This window comes from Clytia hemisphaerica, unplaced genomic scaffold (assembly GCF_902728285.1).
Source record: "Clytia hemisphaerica strain Z4C2 unplaced genomic scaffold, Clytia hemisphaerica genome assembly, whole genome shotgun sequence".
NCBI classification, from domain to species: Eukaryota; Metazoa; Cnidaria; class Hydrozoa; order Leptothecata; family Clytiidae; genus Clytia; species Clytia hemisphaerica.
Window position 1 is genome coordinate 1144126 of NW_027103768.1, and position 22186 is coordinate 1166311.

Here is a 22186-nt window from a genome sequence, read left to right on the forward strand (position 1 = left end):
ATGACTGAAGTGGTTTTTCCCGGGAAATTCTTATTCGCCTTAAAAGACGGATTTTCGTATTTTGGGGAAATTCCCTTTAACCAAATAAAAAAATATAGCTTTTCTCAATGTTGACTCATAATTTTTTTCTGATTTTTTGCACAATGATGCAAAATGGCAATGCCCAAAATGTGACGAAGCCAGATTTTTAAGGAAAATTATTTTGGGCAAATTTGGGCAAAAAACAGCTTAAAAGGTTTTTTGGGCCTTAATGGTTCAAGTGATTTTCGTATTTGGGGAAATTCCTTTTTACCATTTTACATTATTCAACACACAAGCTTTATTTTTCCATTCTGAATTTTTGTACAATTATTGTCACTTTTTTCTTATTTTCATCTGATGTTAATCATTAGGTAGGTCCATTCAGCATGTTGCTTGTTATTTAGTGAGTCTGTGAGAAAGGGGTGTTCCAAAACCACCGTGACTGCGGGGTAGAATTACTTGGAAATATATTTTGCAGAAGTATCAAGTGGCCATGATAATACACGCTTTTTATAAGAATGTTTTTTGGACCTACCCCGGTGGGGTAGAGGTCCTATAAATTAACCGATGTCCGTTCGTCTGTTCGTTCGTCCGTCCGTCCGTCCGTCCGTCCGCCCGTCCGTCTGTTACCAGCTTTTCTCAGGATTGGCTCATTAGTTTTTTCTGATTTTTGGCACAATGATGCAAAATGGCAATGCCCAAAATGTGACGGAGTCTGATTTTGGAAGAAAAAAAATTTTCCGGCCGAAAATGCCGGAAATATGCCGGAAAAACTGTTTTTTTGGCATTTTCTCGAGATTTTATCATTAGTTTTTTCTGTTTTTTTTGCTCAAAGATGCGTATTAACAATGCCCAAAACATGGCCGTGTCCGATTTTTGAGAAAAATTTTTTTCCGGCCGAAAATACCGGAAATATGCCGGAAAAACTGTTTATTTGGCATTTTCTTGAGATTTTATCATTAGTTTTTTCTGATTTTTTGCTCAAAGATGCCTAATAACAATGCCCAAAATATGGCCGAGTCCGACTTTTGAGAAACAATTTTTTCCGGCCGAAAATGCCGGAAATATGCCGGAAAAACTGTTTTTTTGGCATTTTCTCGAGATTTTATCATTAGTTTTTTCTGATTTTTTGCTCAAAGATGCGTATTAACAATGCCCAAATCATTGCCGAGTCCGATTTTTGAGAAAAATTTTTTCCGGCTGAAAATGCCGGAAATATGCCGGGAATCGCCGTTTTTGCAGATTTTCGTTGGACTTTTTCTTTATATTTCTTTGTTCTTTCACACAAAAACATTATTGATAACAATGCCAACCATCAAGTATGATTCAATTGTCAATAAAACTGATTTTTGATGCCGGGACTTTCTATTTCTTTTTCCCTAAACCCCTCCGCCCATCAACAATCAATGATGAAATTTAATGCATTTTCGCTAAGCGCTATATTTTCTTGATGATTGTTTTTCTCCTTATTGCTATCTAAGTTTCATCATCAGGTAGGTCCATTCAGCATGTTGCTTGTCTATTTTTGCTTGAGGTATGTATATATCATAGTCCAATAAAATACAAGTTTCACGCGTTTCACACGAAAATCTACCAACAATCTGAGACCTCGCAGATGAGTTGCTATTATGATACTCAAAGTTCCAATAAAAAGCCACATCGATTTGTCAATGACAAATTGGAAAAAGTTCTAGAGACTTATCTGGTTATTCAAGCAAAGTCAACCAAAAAAATCATTCCCAAATTGCTACTTTAGACTACTTTCAACTTTTCCCAGAATTTGAAATCCTACAAGCAGTTCTCAAACACACTTCATTGTTAGATAATGACAAGAAATAGTGCCTTTTAAAAAGGTACAACACCCTTGGTAGTGGTTTGGTTGAAAGATAGCGGCTATCTTTCCCTCCTTCTCACTTCCTCACTGCCTTCTATCTTTACCAGGTATAGCAAAAGATGAATAAGTTTTCCGAAAGGGAATAAACACGACTCACATGTAATCCGCTCCCTCCCTTTTTTGCTGCCAGGAGCCATTCTTAGACAATGTGTGCTTCGACAACTTCCCCAAGGCTTCACATAGTGTCTCTCACGTAATGAGCTCATCTATTTGTTCGATGCATTTTCCTATTGGAACTGTTGTAGTGGGCTCCCATATTCCACTGAAGTATGAAGTGCAATGAGTTTCAATGCAAGACCTTTGAGCGAGTAAAAAAGGAAGAATTCCAATCAGTATTAAAGGTATGCTGCTTTTAAACCGTGCCATTGTCATTATCCCGCAACTAATTTTTGTTTTTCTCGAATATCGATATTTTAAGGAAACTTTGCAGAATAATCACTCAGGTAAAACAAACATTAATCGAGTATTAGTTTACTCACTTAAATCCTGTGTAAATTTTGTTTCGCGAAGGCTTTTATAGGCTTGGGGAGCCTTTGGATTACTTACTACTTACTTTAACAACTTTGGCTAACATCAACCCTTAAAGACCGTTTTGGCAGAAACAGAGGAAAAATTCTCGCCTGTGGCATCATCATTATCAAAATTTGTTTCGCTTTATTTTTGTCAACTTTTACCTTCTTTAGGTCTCTAAAAGTATTTTTGGAAACAATTTATATGGTCTGTATTGACTATTCATTGATAAAACCATCACTATGGCAAGTTAAGAGCAATAGGTATGAATTAGGATAAGAAGATTTACTACATCTGAAATACCAAAATTAACGGAAATTCTTTTTCAGGAAAAGGGCCAGATCTGAGTATACCTCTGCATTGGGTAACTTGAAAAGCGTGCTATCTTTATTGTCACTATTTATTGTACTGAAACATGGTACATGAGTGCTCCATTCTGCTAATGCTCCGTGATTTCTTATCATTTTTGTCCTCGATATTGCAATATTAAAAGTTTTATCAGTAAATTATATTTTGAGGTGTGAAATTAATTATTTCTAGGACTTTATCTTTTACCTTTTTGAAATTAGGTAGATTAAAGCTGATATTTACTTTCATGGGTAAGTGCGATTCTTGGGAAACAATAAGCAAATGTTTATTCCGAAGCGCAAAATGAAAGCAGCAGATCTTCCTTGTGGTATTTTCCCATTCGTCATTTGATCAGCTTGAAATATGTTTTGAATGGCCTGGCTATATAAATGAGTTGTAAACGAAAACGAAGATCCACTGAGAAACTTTCTAACAAGAGGGAATTTCATCATCACTACTATCAGAATGAAGACTTGTGTTATTTTGCTTTTGGCTTTCTGTGTAGCATTGGCTATTGCTGATTTTAGCTATGAAGGTAACTTTATTTTTCAAAATGATACTCAAGCATACTAGATCTGCAAGAAATCAAGCATTTTATCTGATTGATTACTTTAAAAATTTGTGAGATGTCTAAGGAAAAAAAATGGAAACATGTTCGTGTAGGCGCGTTCAACGTATTACCAATTTCAATATATTTTTTCTTTTTCTTAGAAAATGACGATGGTTCTGGAAGTGAAGAATTAACAGTAAGTCACATTCACTTTGTCTTGCTTTTTAATGAATCAGTTTATAACTAGCCCTCTCTACCAATGTAGGATAAAGTCAAGTTTCGTGAGGAGAAAACGTACTTTTGACAGGAACTATTTTTCTCAATTTGCAGTGCCATCAGAAATTACGTCAATGTTTGAAAGGTGCTCGAGGAGGGTGGAAGCGTAACCAGTGCCGCAATCGATTCAACTATTGTCAATGGATGGAAAACGCTGGTAAAGTGGAAATCTACAACAAGTGTATAAATGATGTGAGTATGACGTAATGCTTAATTTTTTGCGCTGGGGGGGGGGGTACTTAGGCAAAAATGGGTGCTGGGTATGTGCGGACGGTATATGTCGGGTTTTTCACTTTCAAAGTCTCTCTAAGAGTCGCAAAAATCAGAAAAAAAATTAAATTAGTCTTTCTAAGGGTCGGATAATTCACGATTTTTAGGAAATATTTTTGATTTTGAGTGAAAAAATTGTAACAAAGTCTCTCCAAGGGTTACCTTTTCAGCAAAAATCAGTCTAAGGGTCAGTTCTTGGAGGTCCCATCCGCACATACCCCTCACCTGCCAACCTTACTACCCCCCTTGGTTTATAGTTTAAAGGTTTAAAGGTTTTATTTTTACATAAGTGTTCCTGTTTCATATCAGACACATATCAGGACAGTGTCTCCCTGTTGTTATCTTGTGCTGAATAAACAAAAAAAAAATTATTTTTCCTCTTTTTGACAAATCTTGCTCCACATCCGTATCAATTCAATGTGAAAAAGCTTTTGAATTAAAATTGATGAGTAAGCAAACGATATCACTTTTTTTTAAAGACAAAACCTTCAATTCCAATATACTTGCGATACCTGTATTTGTTAGAGAATGAAATCAACCAAATATTTGACCTTTTCAGTAGAGTTATTCCCAGGCCTATAACAATTGTAAAGAATTTATTTTCAAAAATATGTGGGCCTTTTTTAGATTTGAGGGGGCGTCAATAAACTTCTGCTACCTCAATACTCAATGAAGAACAAAAGGAGGCAATGATCGCCAGGAAGGATTGATTAGTTCATTTTTTAGTTGATGAGTTAACATGTGTATTTATTTCATTTTTACAGTGCAGTGACGCTCGCAACAGTTGCGAAGACGATCAATTCAAATGTAACATGGACGTATTCAAATGCAAAATGGCTTGTTAAAACTATTTACTTTAGAAAAATACGAATCTTTGATAAAACTGAAGAAAGTATCATCCTTATTAATATTGATATTAATTGGCCCAGCGTGCAGCGCAATCGGCCTTTAAAACACAACTGGTCGAAAAAAATTGACTTTGTCGGGGCCTATGCCGTGCAATTATCAATCGACGATTCCAGGCAAAAATTGAACTACCTGACTTTTTATTTTGTGCATACGTAAGAAAAAAACATATAGAATTAATACCTCTAACTTATATGGTCAAATTTTTCTTTCTTAATTAATAGAAAAAAGTTTAAAGTAATTAAATCTTTATTGCTCGCCCGACTCGAGTCTATACATTGCAAAAAAATTTGCTCATGTTGTACATGTTGTATGCCGATTCTGCAGCGGAAAAATATGCTGACAGTGCCAAAACTGCTGGGCCTTTACGCCGCTTAGGCTTTCTTGTTATATTATTAGCTCGGCTTGGTACCGGGTAAAGTAGTATCAATTAACATTTGAAACCTAAAATAAAGTATCAAGCATACCCATTATACATTGTTATGCTCGAAAAAGACTCACTCGGTATTATAACAATAGAACTTAGTGCAGACAAGTGTTACGAATTGTCTAAATGGACAAAGATGCAATGATTGGCTTCATACATTTCTCAAGCCCAGCCAAGCAAAAATCTTTAGATCGCAGTTTTTTTTTTAAGTAGTGCCCTAAGGGTTGCACTGGGTACCCTTGTACAAGAGGAGAGGTTCTAGCTAGGTTGTTTTGGTGCAACTTCAGTGAGGCCTGTGTTGATCACCCTCCTGACACCCATTTCCATTTCAACTTGTCTTTGTTTTCTTCGCCTACAAATTAATTTTGTTATGAAAAAGCCCCATACATCACTTCGAAATCGTTTGTCACTGAAAGTATACACCAACGGGTTGATCAGCACGCGAAAAAACGCCAACAAATTAGATACAAATTTGTACCAACTTGTCAGTGCATTCTCTGTACCGTGCATGCCACTGCTGCTGGTGTCAAATATGATCCATTTGACCTTGTTAGGTAAATTGAACAACACAAACAGTAACACCACTCCAAATAAGTTTTTGATAGTTCTTTTATTGTACTCAATACGCTTTGCGTAGTTCTCACTGACGTAAGAACCGTTAAGAAATTTGAAAGTGAGCGCTTGATTTTTCAATGTGACAATTATCTTCCAGTACAGAACACCGATTGTGATGATAGGGACGATAAAAAAGAAGACCAGAATGAAACCTGAATAAATGATGGCATAGCCTCCATGTTTCCACATTTCAGTGCATTTTTCTGTTTCGGGGTTGACGTGTAAATGTTTGATGTAGGGAATAGCAGAACAGAAAGCAAGAACAAAATTGATCGCCAAACACATCATACATCTGAAATTTGTTGATATGCCAATTTTGAAGGGTTTAACAATTCCGAAGAATCTCTCGATGGCTATGATCAAAATGATACCTATTGCAAAGCTTGATTGATTCAACATTAAAGGTAGAAGGGTTTTGCATCCAACTTCTCCATAAACCCATTCTTTGGTCCAAAAGGTGGGCGTTAAAAGGACTATGAAAGTTACTGATGAGATTAAGTCTGTTGATGCCAGCGAATACGTTAATTTCAGATGAGTTGACTTTTTCTTTCTTTGAGGAAACATCAAAACAATAGAGTTACCAAGGATACCAACGATCGAAACCAAAACTATAATGGCTGCGAAAACTATGTCTTTGGTTTTAGCCTCGTTTTGAATATTGTCCCCATATATGTGCGGTATTCTCTTTCTGCGTTCGATCTCAGAAGTTGTGTTTAAGAAAGCACAAAAATCGATTTTCTGTCCGTGTTCGTAAAAGTTAATGTTATAGCAAAAACACTTTTCTTTAGCAAGATTGATTTGCTTGCAAATGACTTCTAAATTTTCAAAGGCAAAGGCAGCCATTCTTGAAATGAAGGATTCTTAATCCTTGAAAACAATTCCACAAATATTCTATAATCAAAATAGCTTTTTCATCATCATTCTTTTATAATAACGAAATGGTAACAGTCACAGAATCATTTCCTATGAAAAAGAAAATATTTTGTTTTTCCAACCGTGCGATTGATGAAAACTATTGCAAATTCGTGCAACGATATTGGTGTGAAATTGGTACGGTTTTAAAATGATATAAATTCAATTTTTCACTGCGAAATCTCTTGAAAGGTTGATAGGAGGTTAAATCAAAGAATCGTGATATCAACCTCTTAACTGACGTAATTGTGTGTACCTGTCCGAAAACTTTTGGACAAGAACTGAGAGTTTTTCGATGTATTATTATCAAGCATTTTTGGTGTTCCTATTATCAACGGGAGGGGGTGTTTTCCACCATGACTGTCACACTCGGTAATAAAACAATAGTAATACCCGTGTACAAGAGGAGAGGTTCTAGTTAGGTTGTTTTGACGCAACTTCAGTGAGGCCTGTGTTGATCACCCTCCTGACACCCATTTCCATTTCAACTTGTCTTTGTTTTCTTCGCCTACAAATTAATTTTGTTATGAAAAAGACCCATACATCACTTCGAAATCGTTTGTCAATGAAAGTATATACCAACGGATTGATCAGCACGCGAAAAAACGTCAACAAATTAGATACAAATTTGGACCAGCTTGTCAGTGCATTTTCTGCGCCATACATCTTGCCACTGCTGCTGGTGTCAAATATGATCCATTTGACCTTGTTAGGTAAATTGAACAACACAAACAGTAACACCACTCCAAATAAGTTTTTGATAGTTCTTTTATTGTACTCAATACGCTTTGCGTAGTTCTCACTGACGTAAGAACCGTTAAGAAATTTGAAAGTGAGCGCTTGATTTTTCAATGTGACAATTATCTTCCAGTACAGAACACCGATTGTGATGATAGGGACGATAAAAAAGAAGACCAAATTGAAACCTGAATAAATGATGGCATAGCCTCTATGTTGCCACATTTCAGTGCATTTTTCTGTTTCGGGGTTGACGTGTAAATATTTGATGTAGGGAATAGCAGAACAGAAAGCAAATACAAAATTGATCGCCAAACACATCATACATCTGAAATTTGTTGATATGCCAATTTTGAAGGGTTTCACAATTCCGAAGAATCTCTCGATGGCTATGACCAAAATGATACCTATTGCAAAGCTTGATTGATTTAACATTAGAGTTCGAAGGATTTTGCATCCAACTTCTCCATAAACCCATTCTTTGGTCCAAAAGGTGGGCGTTAAAAGGACTATGAAAATTGCTGATGAGATTAAGTCTGTTGATGCCAGCGAATACGTTAATTTCAGATGAGTTGACTTTTTCTTTCTTTGAGGAAACATCAAAACAATAGAGTTACCAAGGATACCAACGATCGAAACCAAAACAATAATGGCTGCGAAAACTATGTCTTCGGTTTTAGCCTCGTTTTGAATATTATTTCCATATATATGCGGTATTCTCTTTCTGCGTTCGATCTCAGAAGTTGTGTTGAAGAAAGCACAAAAATCAATTTTCTTTCCGTGTTCGTAAAAGACAATGTTATAGCAAAAACACTTTTCTTTAGCAAGATTGAAGTGTTCGCAAATGACTTCTAAATTGTCAAAGCCAAAGGCAGCCATTTTTGAAATGAAGGATTCTTAATCCTTGAAAACAATTTCACAAATATTTTATAATCGAAATAGCTTTTTCATCATCATTCTTTTATAAACGAAATGGTAACAGTCACAGACTCATTTCCCATGGGAAAAGAAAATATTTTGTATTTCTTCAAAATTTCCAACCGCGTGATTGATAAAAACTATTGAAATTCGTGCAACGTTAATGGTGTGAAATGGGAATGGTTTTAACCTTGAAAAATGATGCAAATTCAATCTTTCACTGCGAAATCTCTTGAAAGGTTGATAGGAGGTAAAAGCAAAGAATCGTGATATCAACCTCTTAATTGACGTAATATGACATAATCGAGTGGAGGTCCTTGGTGATGTCCGAGAACTTTCGGACAAGAACTGAGAGCTTTTCGATCTAATTCAGGACTTTAACCCTATTATTATCAAGGTTTTTGGGGGTTCCTTTTATCAAGGGGGTGTGTGTTTTTCACCACCCTTTTATAACTTGTAATCTAGAAACGCTGTGAACTTGAAACTTGACAAACAAGTTCTCTACCATAAAAGGAATTCATAGTAAAAAATTGGGTTGATGAAGTCATCACAAAGTTTTATGATTACCGCTGACCAGTGAAAAAAGTACCCTCCACTAAGATTGCAATTAAATTCTGATACCTAAAACCTGTCAAAATTTGATGTTAATTGGGTGACTAAATCTGAAGTGATGCTTCTTTTAAGATTTTAGGATTTCAGAGGGTTTTAGCTGGATTTATGACAATGTGACGTGAGAATGCTTTGCAAAATCTACAGTTGGACCAGTGAGTCTAGTACAATTTCCTCATTGATTTTTCATATATAAATTCTTTTCACAATATAAATAGATAATTATTATATACACATATTTTTATGATACAAATCGCGCTACAATAATGATAAAACAACACCCAGGGCAACATAAAACTATATTTCGTTAAAAACATCTTCATATAAAAAATTGACTAGATAAGTGCAAGATGAACCTGTTATCTGCAGTAGTGGTTATTTTGTTCATTTTCACATATATTACACTTTACTTCGCAACACCAAATCAGTTTGCACCCACATTTAGTCCGTACAATTTCTCGTTTCGAATAATGTCCTTTCTGACAACACATAGCTTCACAATCCGTATGAATATTTCCTTCTTTTGTACATGGTCTACCGGCTACACCGTACGAACCTGTTCTTATGCTACGCTCACAGTAACTTGGTGAATCACTAATATAAACCAGGTCTTTGGTAGACTTCTTGGTGAATCCTGGACTGGTTTCGACAAGCTTCATCTCTACATTTCCCTCCTCCTCTGCATCAGGGACGTCCTTTTGTAGTTTGACGTGAACCGCATCTTGATGTAATGTTTCCAGATGTTTGGCTACAGTGTGGAAGCGACCAAGCTGTCTGTAGCATGTCTTTGTTGGACAGTTTGTGGAAACTCCATGACATCTGCATTTGATGAACGACTTCTCGTAAACAGCCTTTAAGAAAAACAGGAACATTGAAAATGTTAAGCCGTTATGAAATTTATATATTTCAAAGGAAATACAAGAGACTTAGTATTCAATAATTTGTTGGCATCTTTACAAAATTTCAATTTCTAGATTTCCAGAATAAACATCCTTTAGATACTGTGGCGTGTTTCTATGTGGGAAGACTCTTGAATTCTCTGATTTCCTGAAAAAATTTGAGTTTATCGACTCTATGATATATTGAAAGTTTATCGTGGCTTGGATCACGAGATTTAAGCTTAGCTAACATTTCGAGAGATTCTTCTCCCATCTCTGATTTCCTGTTACCGGATTTTGTTGATCTCAAAGTTTGCATACATTTTGTTTTTGTGCAATGTAAAAGGGATTAATAAAACACAAATAAACTTACCCATCTCCCAGCTTCATTATTATGAAGGTTCATTAAAACTCTTGAAAATCCTGTCAACGAAGTTTCGGTCAGTTGTTCACCAGCATCGGTGAACATCTTACTGAACTTGTATCCGTATGGTAAATTATCACCACATCCACCCCAGATCTGATTCTTGGGTAGATCACGTGGCCTTCCTTCTTCGGAGCATGCGCAGTAGTTCTTCAGAGTACCAGCCATACAACCACGACTGATTGTGTGCATCATGGCTGCTGACATCGAAGCGTACAAATATGATGTCTCTTTGGTTGCTATGGGTAAAAGGTGACATGATTTGGTTAGAACCCACAACGTTTTCCAATGTATTGCGATATAATTAAGTACAATAAATTTGATTCGTTTACTTTGGAGTATCAGAGTTTGGCCCTTTCTTTTTTTGCTTGATTCACAGGGGTTGTCGCAAAATACTTGAATATGCTTTTTTCATAAACATCGACAAAGTTGTATTAAAAAGTTAAGCGCTTACCTAATGGTAACCTTGGTAACAATAATGGCGTCACGTTTGAAGAAGGCGGCATTGTGCAATTCCAACGTCGACCAGCAAACTGTTTCTTGCATTCGAACTCTGATTTGAATTTGGCGTCCAGCAACAAATCCAGATGTTTCTCTTTGAACTGTTTGCATAATTCCACTTGCTCCGGCGTTAAGTTTCGTCTAATATCACATAACGGTATTGGAAGTAGAATACCGAGAACAGGTACCATGAAATAACTATAAAACGAAGGAGGAATGTTGGCATAAACCACCTCTGGTTGTGTGACAATATTATTTCCCAACATCTTTCTCAACGACTGATAGACGAAACTAATGTTTGTTGTTTACTAAATTTTTCCACAAATCTACTTAATCCTTCAACCATCAATGTTTTTCAAGAAAAAGTTATGAGTGGAATTCCATTTCAACAGCCATATACCGGATTAATTTTCTTTAGAAGGGGGACGGACAGAATCCCGTTTTCTTGTGTTTGAATTTTGTTTACAAAGTCCTTTCCATCAATAATCTGTCTCATTTGTGATGGAAAGCAGGTTAATTTTAGCACTGCTTGATAACAGGTATTGTGTATGGGTTTACAAAAACATTTGAAAACAATGGAAACATGATTAGGGGATAATTAGGTGGCGGTTGACGTGCACTATTCGTCTCTTGCAGGACTTAATAAGCGCCAACATCGGAAACGTTAAATACACATTAGATTAACTTTATCGGAAGTCACTGATCAAGATATAGAAGTTACTAATTGGTCATTAAGATTAATCATTAATTAAGCTATGTGTGGTTTTTTTAATCTTATCGTATCTTCTCTATGATTTGATAAACGTCTTTTTTCATCCGTCGGCTTCCTTTGAGTTTCGAGGAGGTTTTAGTAGGGATTGAGATTCCACAGAGCCGGTTTTAGATGTGGGTTGATCTAGTGAATTATTTTTAGGCACTTAACGTACTAATTAAAAGTCTGATTATATCTTTTTTCGGTATTTTAATCTGTCGTGTAGGATACGAAAAACGTGACTGCTAAACCGAGATTGTTTAGACACGCTAACTGATTCTATTCTGATGTCTGAAATAGAACTTTTTCATTCACTAGTCATTGAGTAACTCATAACTGTAAATGAAATATTGAGACATCTTATAATATCCAACTTACCACAAACAAGCTAGCGTCTTGACAAAACCCATTTTCTTTTTTGATATTCTTCTATTTTTGTCGTCACTTGTTATAATAAGAATTTCTTTATATTAATTGATTCTAAAGATAGAAAGAATGAAGGTATTAACATAATCCAATTATTGATCCAATGAAATAATTAAGTTAATATTAGGCTTTCATAAATCAAGTGCGAAACCAAGCACATTCTGGTAGCATGTTGTATTGGCCATTCATCTGCGTTTGTCTGTAAAACGTATCAATCATACTATCGTAGCTCCCATATTTCTAAAGCAACGATGTCAAATCTTACCTATTAAAATATCTAGATGAGGTCCAAAGGTCCCTAACGCAATGAGATAGAAAGAGCATGATAATAGACGATATCGGCTTAACGTGAAAACTCGTGCGCGGAAAAAAGTTCACGGTGAAATTTTTCCGCACAAAGCATTCTGGGCAATATTCGGGGATCAAATCTGAGTTTTCACGTTAAGCCGATATCGTCTATTAAAACCTGAAACTCTTCACCAAGTTCACTCAACACACACATGACATGTCACTAATGAATGAACTTTTTAATATTTGTAAAATCAGCATTTGTTAGGGTACGTCAAAATGAATGTTTTGATGAAAAACGTTGACTGTCGTCATCTCCCTCTTTACTGAAGGAAAGAGCGCGTGTGTTAGACGGACATTTCTATAAACGATCATGGTTTGTTTAAGAGTTTCCGTATTCACCAGAGTGATTCGCTTATCTAAAATGTCAACATCTTTTCATGACCGCAACATGAGAACTATATATAATGATCAAAAATCTTTTATGATATGATAACAGGAAAGATTTCTCTTTAAACTCACATTGATGAATAGGTTGCGATAGTCATCCGTTGAAAATCTTTTTGCACCGGTAAATTGACAAGTCACCTTACTACTGTATAACTTTTCCATAATAACTGCTAAACTCAATATGATGTGAGCCTTTTGCAACTAGAATCTCTTAGATTTTTTCGATGGAAATTAGAAAACCCATGAAGAAGATTAATCCAACGCCTTTCACTTTGAAGCACGTTTCCCAGCTGCAGATCTTTTTTCTCCATTCTCCTTAATGAGCTCATTTGAGAGTCATTTACATATCAAAGCAGCGGATGCAAAGGCTATTTGTCGAATGGACCCTCCTCACTCAGCAAGGTTTTTCACGTAATCATCCATTTCCAACTTTGTCTGTTTATAAATTATTGAAAAAGATCCCCATGGATCCGAAAAACCCTCCATTGTAAATTTCTTTAAGTCGTTTAATTGCAAGCTCTATTGGGCTTGATTTTAATCAGTTAATTGAACGTTGAAACTCCTGCACTTTTTGAAAAAGTATAATATTGTGCGATGTCTCGCATCGTTTATCGGGTACGGCGACATTTCGTTACAACTGATATTCCATTGGTGACTTATTAAAACTTCTAGGAAGCTTACTTCTTAAGATGGAGATCGTTTAAGTCCCTGTAAGGAATACCTGGTATCTCATTGAAACAGCTTTGAAATACCTATACTCTATCTAAACTAAGGTTCAGTACCTCTCAAGCTATCTTGAGCTTTTGTAGCTACTCGCTGTATGTAAATGCCATCCACCTCGAGGTAATGTTTGCAGATACTTGCTGCTCTTTTTGCATACCCTCGTTGAAAAATCATAAATATTTTCACTCACAGTTTATACTCCATCGGAAATTTCCATTTGCAATGTTATTTCTTGGTGTCTGTAATGTTTATGAAATTAATAAGGGTAACAGCATGCTTTTATATCAAGTTCCCTCTCGTCCACCCTCAGCGGTAAGATTTTTTCAAGTTTTATGTTTTTGTACTGGATGATATGTAAATGACAGGAACAGACTTGTGATAAGTTTGGTGGAGATAAAGACCTCCCTAAATCATTATTTTTAGTCATTTTCTCCTCTCCACATCCTTCTGCCTCATAACAATACACTTTCCAATATAAACATTTACATTCGACCTGCTCAATGCTAAATTTAGGCCGTGCATGGGACAGCTGTACACCGCAAACTATACTCTATATTTCAAAATAATACAACTTTAACCAGTTTGACCGGTTGGTCGATTAACGTAAATACTTCAAAATATTTCATAACAATTAGTAGTCGGGGGTAAAATTTTCTCATGATCGTACAATCGAGCTTCAATTCAAACTCCAGCCTTCCAGCCCCCAACTCCTCAAACTAGAATACAATTCATGCGACTTTTGCAAGTATACTCAAAATGGAATAAAAAGAACCCCCGAAAAAATCGACCGCAGACAATTTTCAAAAAGACTTCGAAAGTAGATCTCTGACTGTGTGCTGATTGATGATCAATAAGAAGATCGCTCCCAGTAACAGGTTGACAAGGGACAACTCAATCCTCAGTCTCTTTCCTGTAGCTTCTTATGAATGGAACCAACTGTTCATGAGCCATTGACCATCCGATCACATCAAATATACATTTATTATGGACAAGTTAAATGAGAACTGTGACTCACAGTATTCTACTCTGTTGCATTATGAAATCGTCATATTCAAAATCTACACTTCTATTTTCAATACTCAAAATGGAATTGAACGAGGACTGAATGATCCAACCGAAAAAAATTTGTTCCAAAATTGAATACCTGGAAATTACCCTTCGGACCCTTCAACCTATTGGTTTTGCCCAAGAATTAAAGTAATTTCTAGCTTTCCATACCCGTTATATAAGAGAAGTATCAAATTTCAAAAACTGCAAATCTCCTCGCTCATTTAGCCTTGCATTATCCTGGGAATCTAACAATGCCATTCAACTAAAGCTCACTTTAATTAAGCTACTAATTTGAACAACATATTTTTGATTGATTGTTGCCATATTTTCTCATTATTATATTGCATTCATTGCTACTGTAATAATTGCTCTAGTTTGCTCTTCTTCCATTTTATTCATCGAGTGTTTCAAAGCTTTTAAAATCTCCAACACCGGTAACCCCCTTCTCACTAAATTACAAAATCAGTACTACATGGTTAGAAATAACTAACACTAAGTACTTATAGGTCCTAAAAAACCTTTTAATCTATGAAATTAAAAACGTTTAAACCATAATTGGTATTTTATGCATCGTCGAACACTCTTTTGTATCCTCAGAATCAAATTGATCTTGGATTTAATTTCAATGAAACCAGGTAGCCACATGTTACTGTTGCTCACCGCTGTCATCCATAATACCCCCGTCTCCCTCGGTAGCAACTTACACTGACAACCTGTTTCATATATCTCCCTTTCATGATGATATTGATCACAATTTCAGACATGTATGCCAAATGTCTCACTTCTTAGAGATAAGCTTGGCTTAGCATACCACTCTTACTTCCTTTCGAACATTTTTCACGCATTATTATACCCTCTTATGGTCAATTAAATCTTATTGAGAAATTAATAAAATTTAATAAAAAGTAAAATATCATTCTATTCATGCATTATTCTTTCGTCATGCATACGAGTTTGTGACTTTAAAATCAAGCCGGCTTATGATATGATGTGACCTTATCATTTAAGACACTGGTGCCGAAAGCTTTAAAATCTGATTAGGGAGGAGTTTTCAGTCACTTCAGTTAGCTCTCATTTTCCGTTGCAATGTTCAAGAAATACCACACCCAAAAAGGGCAAATTTCGATTATCGATAGGCCTTTTGACCCTTACTATAGGCCTATGAACACTGCCCAATCGCTAATTTTGCTATACAATCCTGTTTCACGATTTGTCGATAAGCATAAAAAACTATTAACGAAAGATGCTGTTTTGGGTTACAAATATCTTCAGTTCTTTGGGGACAAAAGGCTTGCCACAATTTTGATCAACATACCCTTCAATGCCTTCAATGCATTAATTGAGTACTAGTGGGTGTATCGTTGGTCATGATATCTTCCCGCTGTCTTTGATAAGGTTCTTTTTTAGAAAAGACTTCTGATATTGAATAATTACACATTTTTCTGAAATCACGTCAACTATCCTACAGTATCACCATAGATCTATCTCCACCATGACTAAACATCAAAACCAACTTACCATAATGACGACTTGTTTACTTGCTACATGCTTCCAAAACATATCAAGTGTAATTATGCTAATCAATCCATTGCAACTGTAATGAATACTTTTTAAGATATCATAATGAAAAGAAGTATTTAAAAGATTATTGAAGCTTTCCTCTATACAACTCATCCCACGAAAACAAGTCATGAATATCAATGAAATTTAAAATGTACTGAACGACGAGTCAATGTTTGGTCTGGTGCAAATACAACCAACCCAAAATTATGAAGTCCATCTCACCTGACACGCAACGTTGCCTCAATAATATGGTCGTTGTGAATATTAGATAAACGTTGAAACAACATTTCGTCTCAGCCGGGTCCTAGTTCGCCAAATAACGACCTTTTCTCATGAAAGGACAGTCTCTCAAAAAAATACAGCGCAAAGTTTCAACACAACTAAAGGCTTGATTAGAACGACATCAAATCGTGTTCACACACTTCATGTCAGTATCCACAAATGATGGTTTATATCATTTGAGCAACCTCTCTCTTCTCTCTCCTTTTCCAACAATTTCCTCGCATGAAGAAAGGAACAACAAATCAGTGCGGAAAGGTCATACACATGTACGCATTGAACGAAATTAATTACTACTTCCAATCCATTTACCGATAATTGGACACCTAATTGCGGACATGGATATATTTAATCAACTCTATCAAAAACGGAAGAGATGAATGGTATTACATCAAACCACACTCAATGGTCAATACCTCAAAGTTATAAAGACCAGGAACTTCTAGTTCTGATTTGCTATGACGTCACCATCCATTCTTTTCTTTTGACCTAAACTGTTCACCATCCCATCAAAGTTTCTGAGAATACTAAAACTTCTGAGGGCCCTTAAACATGTCGATTATATTCCGTAGGTTGAAAGGTTCTTTCTCGACCAAACAGATGACCGTAACACCACTAAGCTGTAACTACTTCAACTCTGTTATACGTGTAAAACAATGGAACTGATAAAGCTATAATGATATAATTATGATGTAATGATATTCTGAACACAGGTCATCACTGTTGCAACTTTGACCAGCTTACCAGTAGTTGACGTCAGAATAAATACTCCAAAGATTTGGTACATGTAGATATTTCCCTTATATTGAGTGTGAGAAAAGGAGAAGCCCATAGTACTTCCTTCTCCTGTGAAGCTATCTATCTTTTCATTGAGAAGGCTGTAGAAGCAATGAGAAAAGACTATATCCTCTCCTGCTGTGCTCTTAAATCCTTCTTTGGTTCAGTTGTCTAATTAAGGTGAATGGATTAGATGCTTACACCATGACAAAAATATTTTCCTTCCTTTCCCCTCATTAGAACCCTCTCTTCTTTTCATATTAATTGAACAATAGAATAAAACTGAGACGTGTTATGATGACGTCATTTGTTTTCGTGACTAGATGCCCCTATTTTGATTAACTGCACTCAGCTCATTCATAGGTGTGGTTCAATTTTTAGGTTTATTTGGCAGTAATCCATTTCGAGCAGAATAACCATTGTTATTTCTGAATGTATGTCCCTTTCCTTCAATGTTCATTCTCTCTCCAAACGCGTTTTTGCAGATTGTTTTCCACTTATCGTCTCTTTACTTGCTAGCTGCATATTCATCCCATTTGTTTTCGCGCGCCTTTTTCGCGCATTTTGTAATTATTTGGATGTTTTTGATGAAATATATATAGTCAAAGAGGACAAAACAGCATAAAATCAGAAGTATTTACCCACTTTTATTACGCATTTTTTACGTTTTTTTCGCACGTTTTCTGCGCGAATCAAATCAAAGGTGCGCGAAAATACCCACTTGTTTACTCACCATCATTATGCCAGCCTTCTTTGGGTTTCAGACATCCACCCGCTCTATAAATTTTCCACTAATGTCATACAAAATAAATTGAACATTTTGCATCATTGTATTAATCAAATTAAGAAATCAAGAATTCCAAAATTAGCATGAAAATCTGCAGTACTGTTCAATCTTTTGTTTCCTTCTACCATAGCACTTCCTTTGTGTCACGCTGAGCGGATTAATTGCATTATTGTTTCTCTAATTCTCAGTACAACTGAGTTAAACCCAATGCAAAACCAATGCTTCGATTGAAAATCGAAAGGTTGGCAATTGATTCTTTTGCAAGATGAAATTTAGAAAAAAACACCTCGTGGCGTTCAAATCTATTTTCTAATATTTTCCAACTCTCTACATCTAATTTATTACATCTCTCAGTGTTTTTATAGTCCCTTAATTGGATTTAAAGCAGGCAATATATGAGGTATAGATTATGAACATTGTTGGTTTTCAGAATGCAAGTTTTCAAAACAGTATGATCGTTCAGCATACTGAGAAATAAGCCTGTTGTAATTGTTTCTACCTTTCACAAACCAAGAAATTTTAAAAGTGACATCAATTTCTTTTTCTTTTGTGCAAGGCATGATCAAGTCATTTCTCGTTATTTTTTAACTTAAGAAGAGTATGTTGAAACCCCCCTAGATCGGTCAACATTGAGATATTCCAGCCAGGAAATCATTTCGATTAATTATCCGTAGGTGATCTTAATCTTCAAAGGCAACGCCTTGGAATTGCTCCAGAAATTAAGCTGTTTATCGGGACAAGTTAGATTAAAGATGTTTCTTTCCTATTTCGTACATCTCGACAAGATCACCATAATCCTTTTATTGGGGGGGGGGGTTAGAATAATATCATAGACTGGAAGCTTTATTTCACCCATAGTCTGCTTTAGTTTCAATCATTTTTCCAAATAAATAAGTTTCCAGATAACACTGAAATAGTTTGATTGAATTTCCTGGCACACTTCTCATGGGAGTTCTAAACGACTTAATTAGAACTCTTGTAGACGCGGTAGGCTTTCAGTAAATCAAGAAACCTTTTTGATGAGAAAGCCATATGTCTTTAGAAAATGATTGATGCTCACATTGACATGACAAAAAATTCAAAATCGTTTCGAGGCACATAGTTTCTCATTGATTGTTCTGCCGTCTGGAATCAGCTTTTTAATTCCTCTGCTCTGGAAAAATCTCACTAGACAGGAAATTATAATTTTCCAAAATTAAATGAAAGATATACTAAAGGATACTTGCTATAACTAAAGTCTATTCACGATAAGTGTGCACTCTTTTTTCTTTTACCTATAGCTTTTGAAGGAATTCTTCAATCTTTATAAATTTGGTATCATTGGAAAGATATTAGTTAGTGGAACAATTTGAAATAAAAAAATCTTCAAAAGAATTCCAAAAATGAAGATGAAAGTGAAGAAGAAAAAAATGAAGATCTTGTAAAAAAGTGCTATAACTTTCATTTTCACTAGAGAGATTCTTTGATCTTTGGAGGTCATTACTGTGAAGAAATTTCACTAAAATATTTATTCAATACAAAGTTATGATACAAAGTTAATAAGTAATTGACCCAAAAAAACAGCAGAAAACAGCAGAAAACAGCGTTTTTAGACGTCAGTTAGCTTATAACTTTGTTTGATATCTTTTGACTGAATGATTATTTTTGAGAAATTTTTTTCACAGTGATGACGTTCGATAATCAAGGTTTCACTTCAGTGAAAATGATAGTTATAGCACTTTTCTACAAGATCTTCATTTTTTTCTTCTTCATTTTCATCTTCATTTTTAGAATTACTTTAAAGATTTTTTTATTTCAAATTGTTCCGCTAACTAATATCTTTCCAATGATACCAAATTTATAAAGATTGAAGAATTCCTTCAAAAGTTATAGGTAAATGAAAAAAGAGTGCACACTTATCGTGAATAGACTTTAAATAAAGCCTAGAATTGCGAAAAGCAATACCAATTAGAGAAATTTAAGATTTTTTAAAATGTTTTTATGATACACCCCTGAGCTGTCTCACAGCCCCGGTTGGACTTTTTCCCAGAATGGGGATAAAAATTTCGATTGAAATCCCAATGGGGATAGAAATTCTAATGTCCCATGATTTGGAGTGCAATCTTTTGCATTGAATTCAAATGGGGATAAAAACAAAGGCCTCAATTTTCTAGTAGGACTATGTTATCTTTGGCCAAGCAAAATAAGCACAAACTGAAATAACTGAAAAAATCTAATTCAACCCTTTTTAGAACCTTGTTTCGAGTAAGGAAATTAAGCGTCTTAAACATCCCAAGAACATTGTATACCTATGAGACAAATTTTGTGCTATGTAAATCGTACAAAAACATCTAACTATTATATGCCTTATTCAAAATTTGGGTAAAATATCAGGTAGAATGTTAGCATGCATAAGTTCAATTTTCGTGACAACTTCAGGGCTCGGTTGTCGTGACGACGAGTTCGATTTATCGCTATCAATCAAGGTGTTGGTGTAAGCTTTCAACTGAAGTCCATCGTCCACAACATAATCGTCTTTCGATGAAGCTTGGTGAATGACCAACTTGAAATGAATCTTGCGAAATCGACCTCGGATGAAATTGCTGACTTTCTGGCGGAACCTTTTATCGATGATGGTGTAAGCTAAAGGGTTTATGATGACGTGAAGGCTGTATAAAACGCTACCAATGTAATTAACATTGGTGTAAATATCTGCATCCAAATTTTTATATCCACCAACCATATCAAAAATGACCCATTTAAGTTTGTTTGGGAAAGTAAATATAACAAAAGCTACAAGAACAGCAACCAAGTTTTTCATGGTTCGCCGATTGTCTTGTAGTTGTTTGCTTTGCATTTTGAGGTTCAAACTGCCGGAAACTACTTCACAGATTGTTTGTCGTTTGTTCAAAGTGGTGTAGATTTTCCAATACAGTGCACATATCATTGATACAGGGATTGTAAAATACAGCACTAAAATGACCCAACTATACGTCACAGGGCCATATTTCTCAGGCCAACTTTCTCCGCATTGGGATGTCTCTTGGTGAATTCCCAGGTAAATGATACGAGGGATGATAGGGATAAGTGCCAGTGTTATATTGAGTGTAAGCAAACCATACAAACGAGCATTGGTTGAAATCCCAATAGCGAATGGATGAACTATACCGAAATATCTTTCCACTGCAATGATGAATATGATACCTATCGCAATCAAAGCTCCAAGAGTGGCCATACTGGTAAATGCTTTACACGCATGCGCGCCTAAGATCCATTTTGTTGTCCAAAGCTGTGTGAAGACAAGTGCAATATTCACTATCGAAAAGAAGAGGTCAAATGCTGCCAATGTATTCACCAGTCTTTGATGAGCTGATACTCTCCTCAGTATGTTACCAGTGGGGTTCTTTCCTTTATTATTGGGATGGCAGAAAATTACCAATAAATTGCCAATGATTCCGATGATGGAGAAGAAGATGATGGTCGACGCGTAAACAATATCTCCTGCCGAATGTTGACGGGCTGTATATTTTGCTGCAGTGGTTCCAACGTATGGACAAAAGTTGACCACCTGTCCCTCTACAAACAGATTGAATTTATCACAAGTACAATTCACAGTTGTTCCGAAGTATTTATTGCACATGATTTCCAAGTTAGTTTCACCAAAAGGATTGGTGATTTCTTGGAGTTGTACGAATTCTAAACGACTCATTGTTGTCGATAGAAAATGGCACTTTATCACTTGACTGTATGTGAGCTCATTTGCGAATGATAAACTTTCTCGGTGGCCACTCTCTTTTTGTTCCACAGGTTTCTAGATATATCTCTGAAAATCTATCCGGTTTATGAATACGAAGATAACATTTTTCCACATGTAAGGGAAAATGAAGAACGGGCACTCTTTCCCTCTGTTACTTTATCAATATTTTTTGAAGGGAGGGCGATAATTTTCAAGTATTATTGAAAGAGAAAAGGTGTTTTGTAACACGCTGGCCTTTGAGTTATTTATCTTATCAAATTAAAATTGTGAAGCAAAACATTGAGAGATGAATTTCCCTATCTCATATGGAAATCTGGTTCAAGTGTAGTATTGAATTAGTTCTATTAATATACCTACTCTCTCTTTTTGGAATGAAAATACTTTGATGGGTAGGTATGAAAATTCATTCATTTCTTCTCATATTTACAAACAACGATAAAGATATCTAAAACAACCTAATCAAGAATTCCCTGTGATATAGATCTCATCGCCCATTTCGAAACTTCTGATTTAGCTATTGTAAATTCGTTTCAATGTAAAAGATATGTTGGCTACGTCA

The 22186-nt window shown here is 35.5% G+C and overlaps 5 protein-coding genes across 5 annotated transcripts; 1 reads left to right on the forward strand and 4 right to left on the reverse strand.

The window, feature by feature from the left end:
* Nucleotides 1-3177: 3177 nt before the first annotated feature.
* On the forward strand, nucleotides 3178-4773 carry LOC136805813 (uncharacterized). The gene is made up of 4 exons (XM_067062373.1): nucleotides 3178-3308; nucleotides 3485-3519; nucleotides 3654-3791; nucleotides 4634-4773. Exons 1-4 carry the CDS (start codon nucleotides 3239-3241, stop codon nucleotides 4712-4714), a joined length of 324 nt encoding a protein of 107 aa, XP_066918474.1. The 5' UTR covers nucleotides 3178-3238; the 3' UTR covers nucleotides 4715-4773.
* A 638-nt stretch (nucleotides 4774-5411) lies between these two features.
* LOC136805795 (QRFP-like peptide receptor) lies at nucleotides 5412-6703 on the reverse strand. The gene has a single exon (XM_067062356.1). It carries the CDS (start codon nucleotides 6658-6660, stop codon nucleotides 5461-5463), a length of 1200 nt encoding a protein of 399 aa, XP_066918457.1. The 5' UTR covers nucleotides 6661-6703; the 3' UTR covers nucleotides 5412-5460.
* Nucleotides 6704-7093: 390 nt separating this feature from the next.
* Nucleotides 7094-8381, reverse strand: LOC136805794 (QRFP-like peptide receptor). The gene has a single exon (XM_067062355.1). The coding sequence runs from the start codon at nucleotides 8344-8346 to the stop codon at nucleotides 7144-7146; it is 1203 nt and encodes a 400-aa protein (XP_066918456.1). The 5' UTR covers nucleotides 8347-8381; the 3' UTR covers nucleotides 7094-7143.
* A 755-nt stretch (nucleotides 8382-9136) lies between these two features.
* LOC136805797 (protein Wnt-5a-like) lies at nucleotides 9137-12032 on the reverse strand. Its single transcript, XM_067062358.1, has 4 exons — nucleotides 11927-12032; nucleotides 10751-10995; nucleotides 10246-10535; nucleotides 9137-9845 (listed from the first exon to the last, which is right to left on the reverse strand). Exons 1-4 carry the CDS (start codon nucleotides 11956-11958, stop codon nucleotides 9354-9356), a joined length of 1059 nt encoding a protein of 352 aa, XP_066918459.1. The 5' UTR covers nucleotides 11959-12032; the 3' UTR covers nucleotides 9137-9353.
* An 8209-nt stretch (nucleotides 12033-20241) lies between these two features.
* Nucleotides 20242-21579, reverse strand: LOC136805836 (QRFP-like peptide receptor). The gene has a single exon (XM_067062401.1). It carries the CDS (start codon nucleotides 21577-21579, stop codon nucleotides 20242-20244), a length of 1338 nt encoding a protein of 445 aa, XP_066918502.1.
* Nucleotides 21580-22186: the final 607 nt, after the last annotated feature.

Excerpts from the sequence above, each read along its gene's own strand:
- LOC136805813 (XM_067062373.1), top strand. The coding sequence starts at position 3,239 with ATGAAGACTTGTGTTATTTTGCTTTTGGCTTTCTGTGTAGCATTGGCT. Across the intron at positions 3,309-3,484 it reads TGCTGATTTTAGCTATGAAG|AAAATGACGATGGTTCTGGA; the intron begins GTAACTTTATTT and ends TCTTTTTCTTAG. Across the intron at positions 3,792-4,633 it reads ACAACAAGTGTATAAATGAT|TGCAGTGACGCTCGCAACAG; the intron begins GTGAGTATGACG and ends TCATTTTTACAG.
- LOC136805795 (XM_067062356.1), bottom strand. The coding sequence starts at position 6,660 with ATGGCTGCCTTTGCCTTTGAAAATTTAGAAGTCATTTGCAAGCAAATC.
- LOC136805794 (XM_067062355.1), bottom strand. The coding sequence starts at position 8,346 with ATGGCTGCCTTTGGCTTTGACAATTTAGAAGTCATTTGCGAACACTTC.
- LOC136805797 (XM_067062358.1), bottom strand. The coding sequence starts at position 11,958 with ATGGGTTTTGTCAAGACGCTAGCTTGTTTGTG. Across the intron at positions 10,996-11,926 it reads AAGACGCTAGCTTGTTTGTG|TTATTTCATGGTACCTGTTC; the intron begins GTAAGTTGGATA and ends TTCGTTTTATAG. Across the intron at positions 9,846-10,245 it reads ATAATGAAGCTGGGAGATGG|GCTGTTTACGAGAAGTCGTT; the intron begins GTAAGTTTATTT and ends TTTTTCTTAAAG.
- LOC136805836 (XM_067062401.1), bottom strand. The coding sequence starts at position 21,579 with ATGAGTCGTTTAGAATTCGTACAACTCCAAGAAATCACCAATCCTTTT.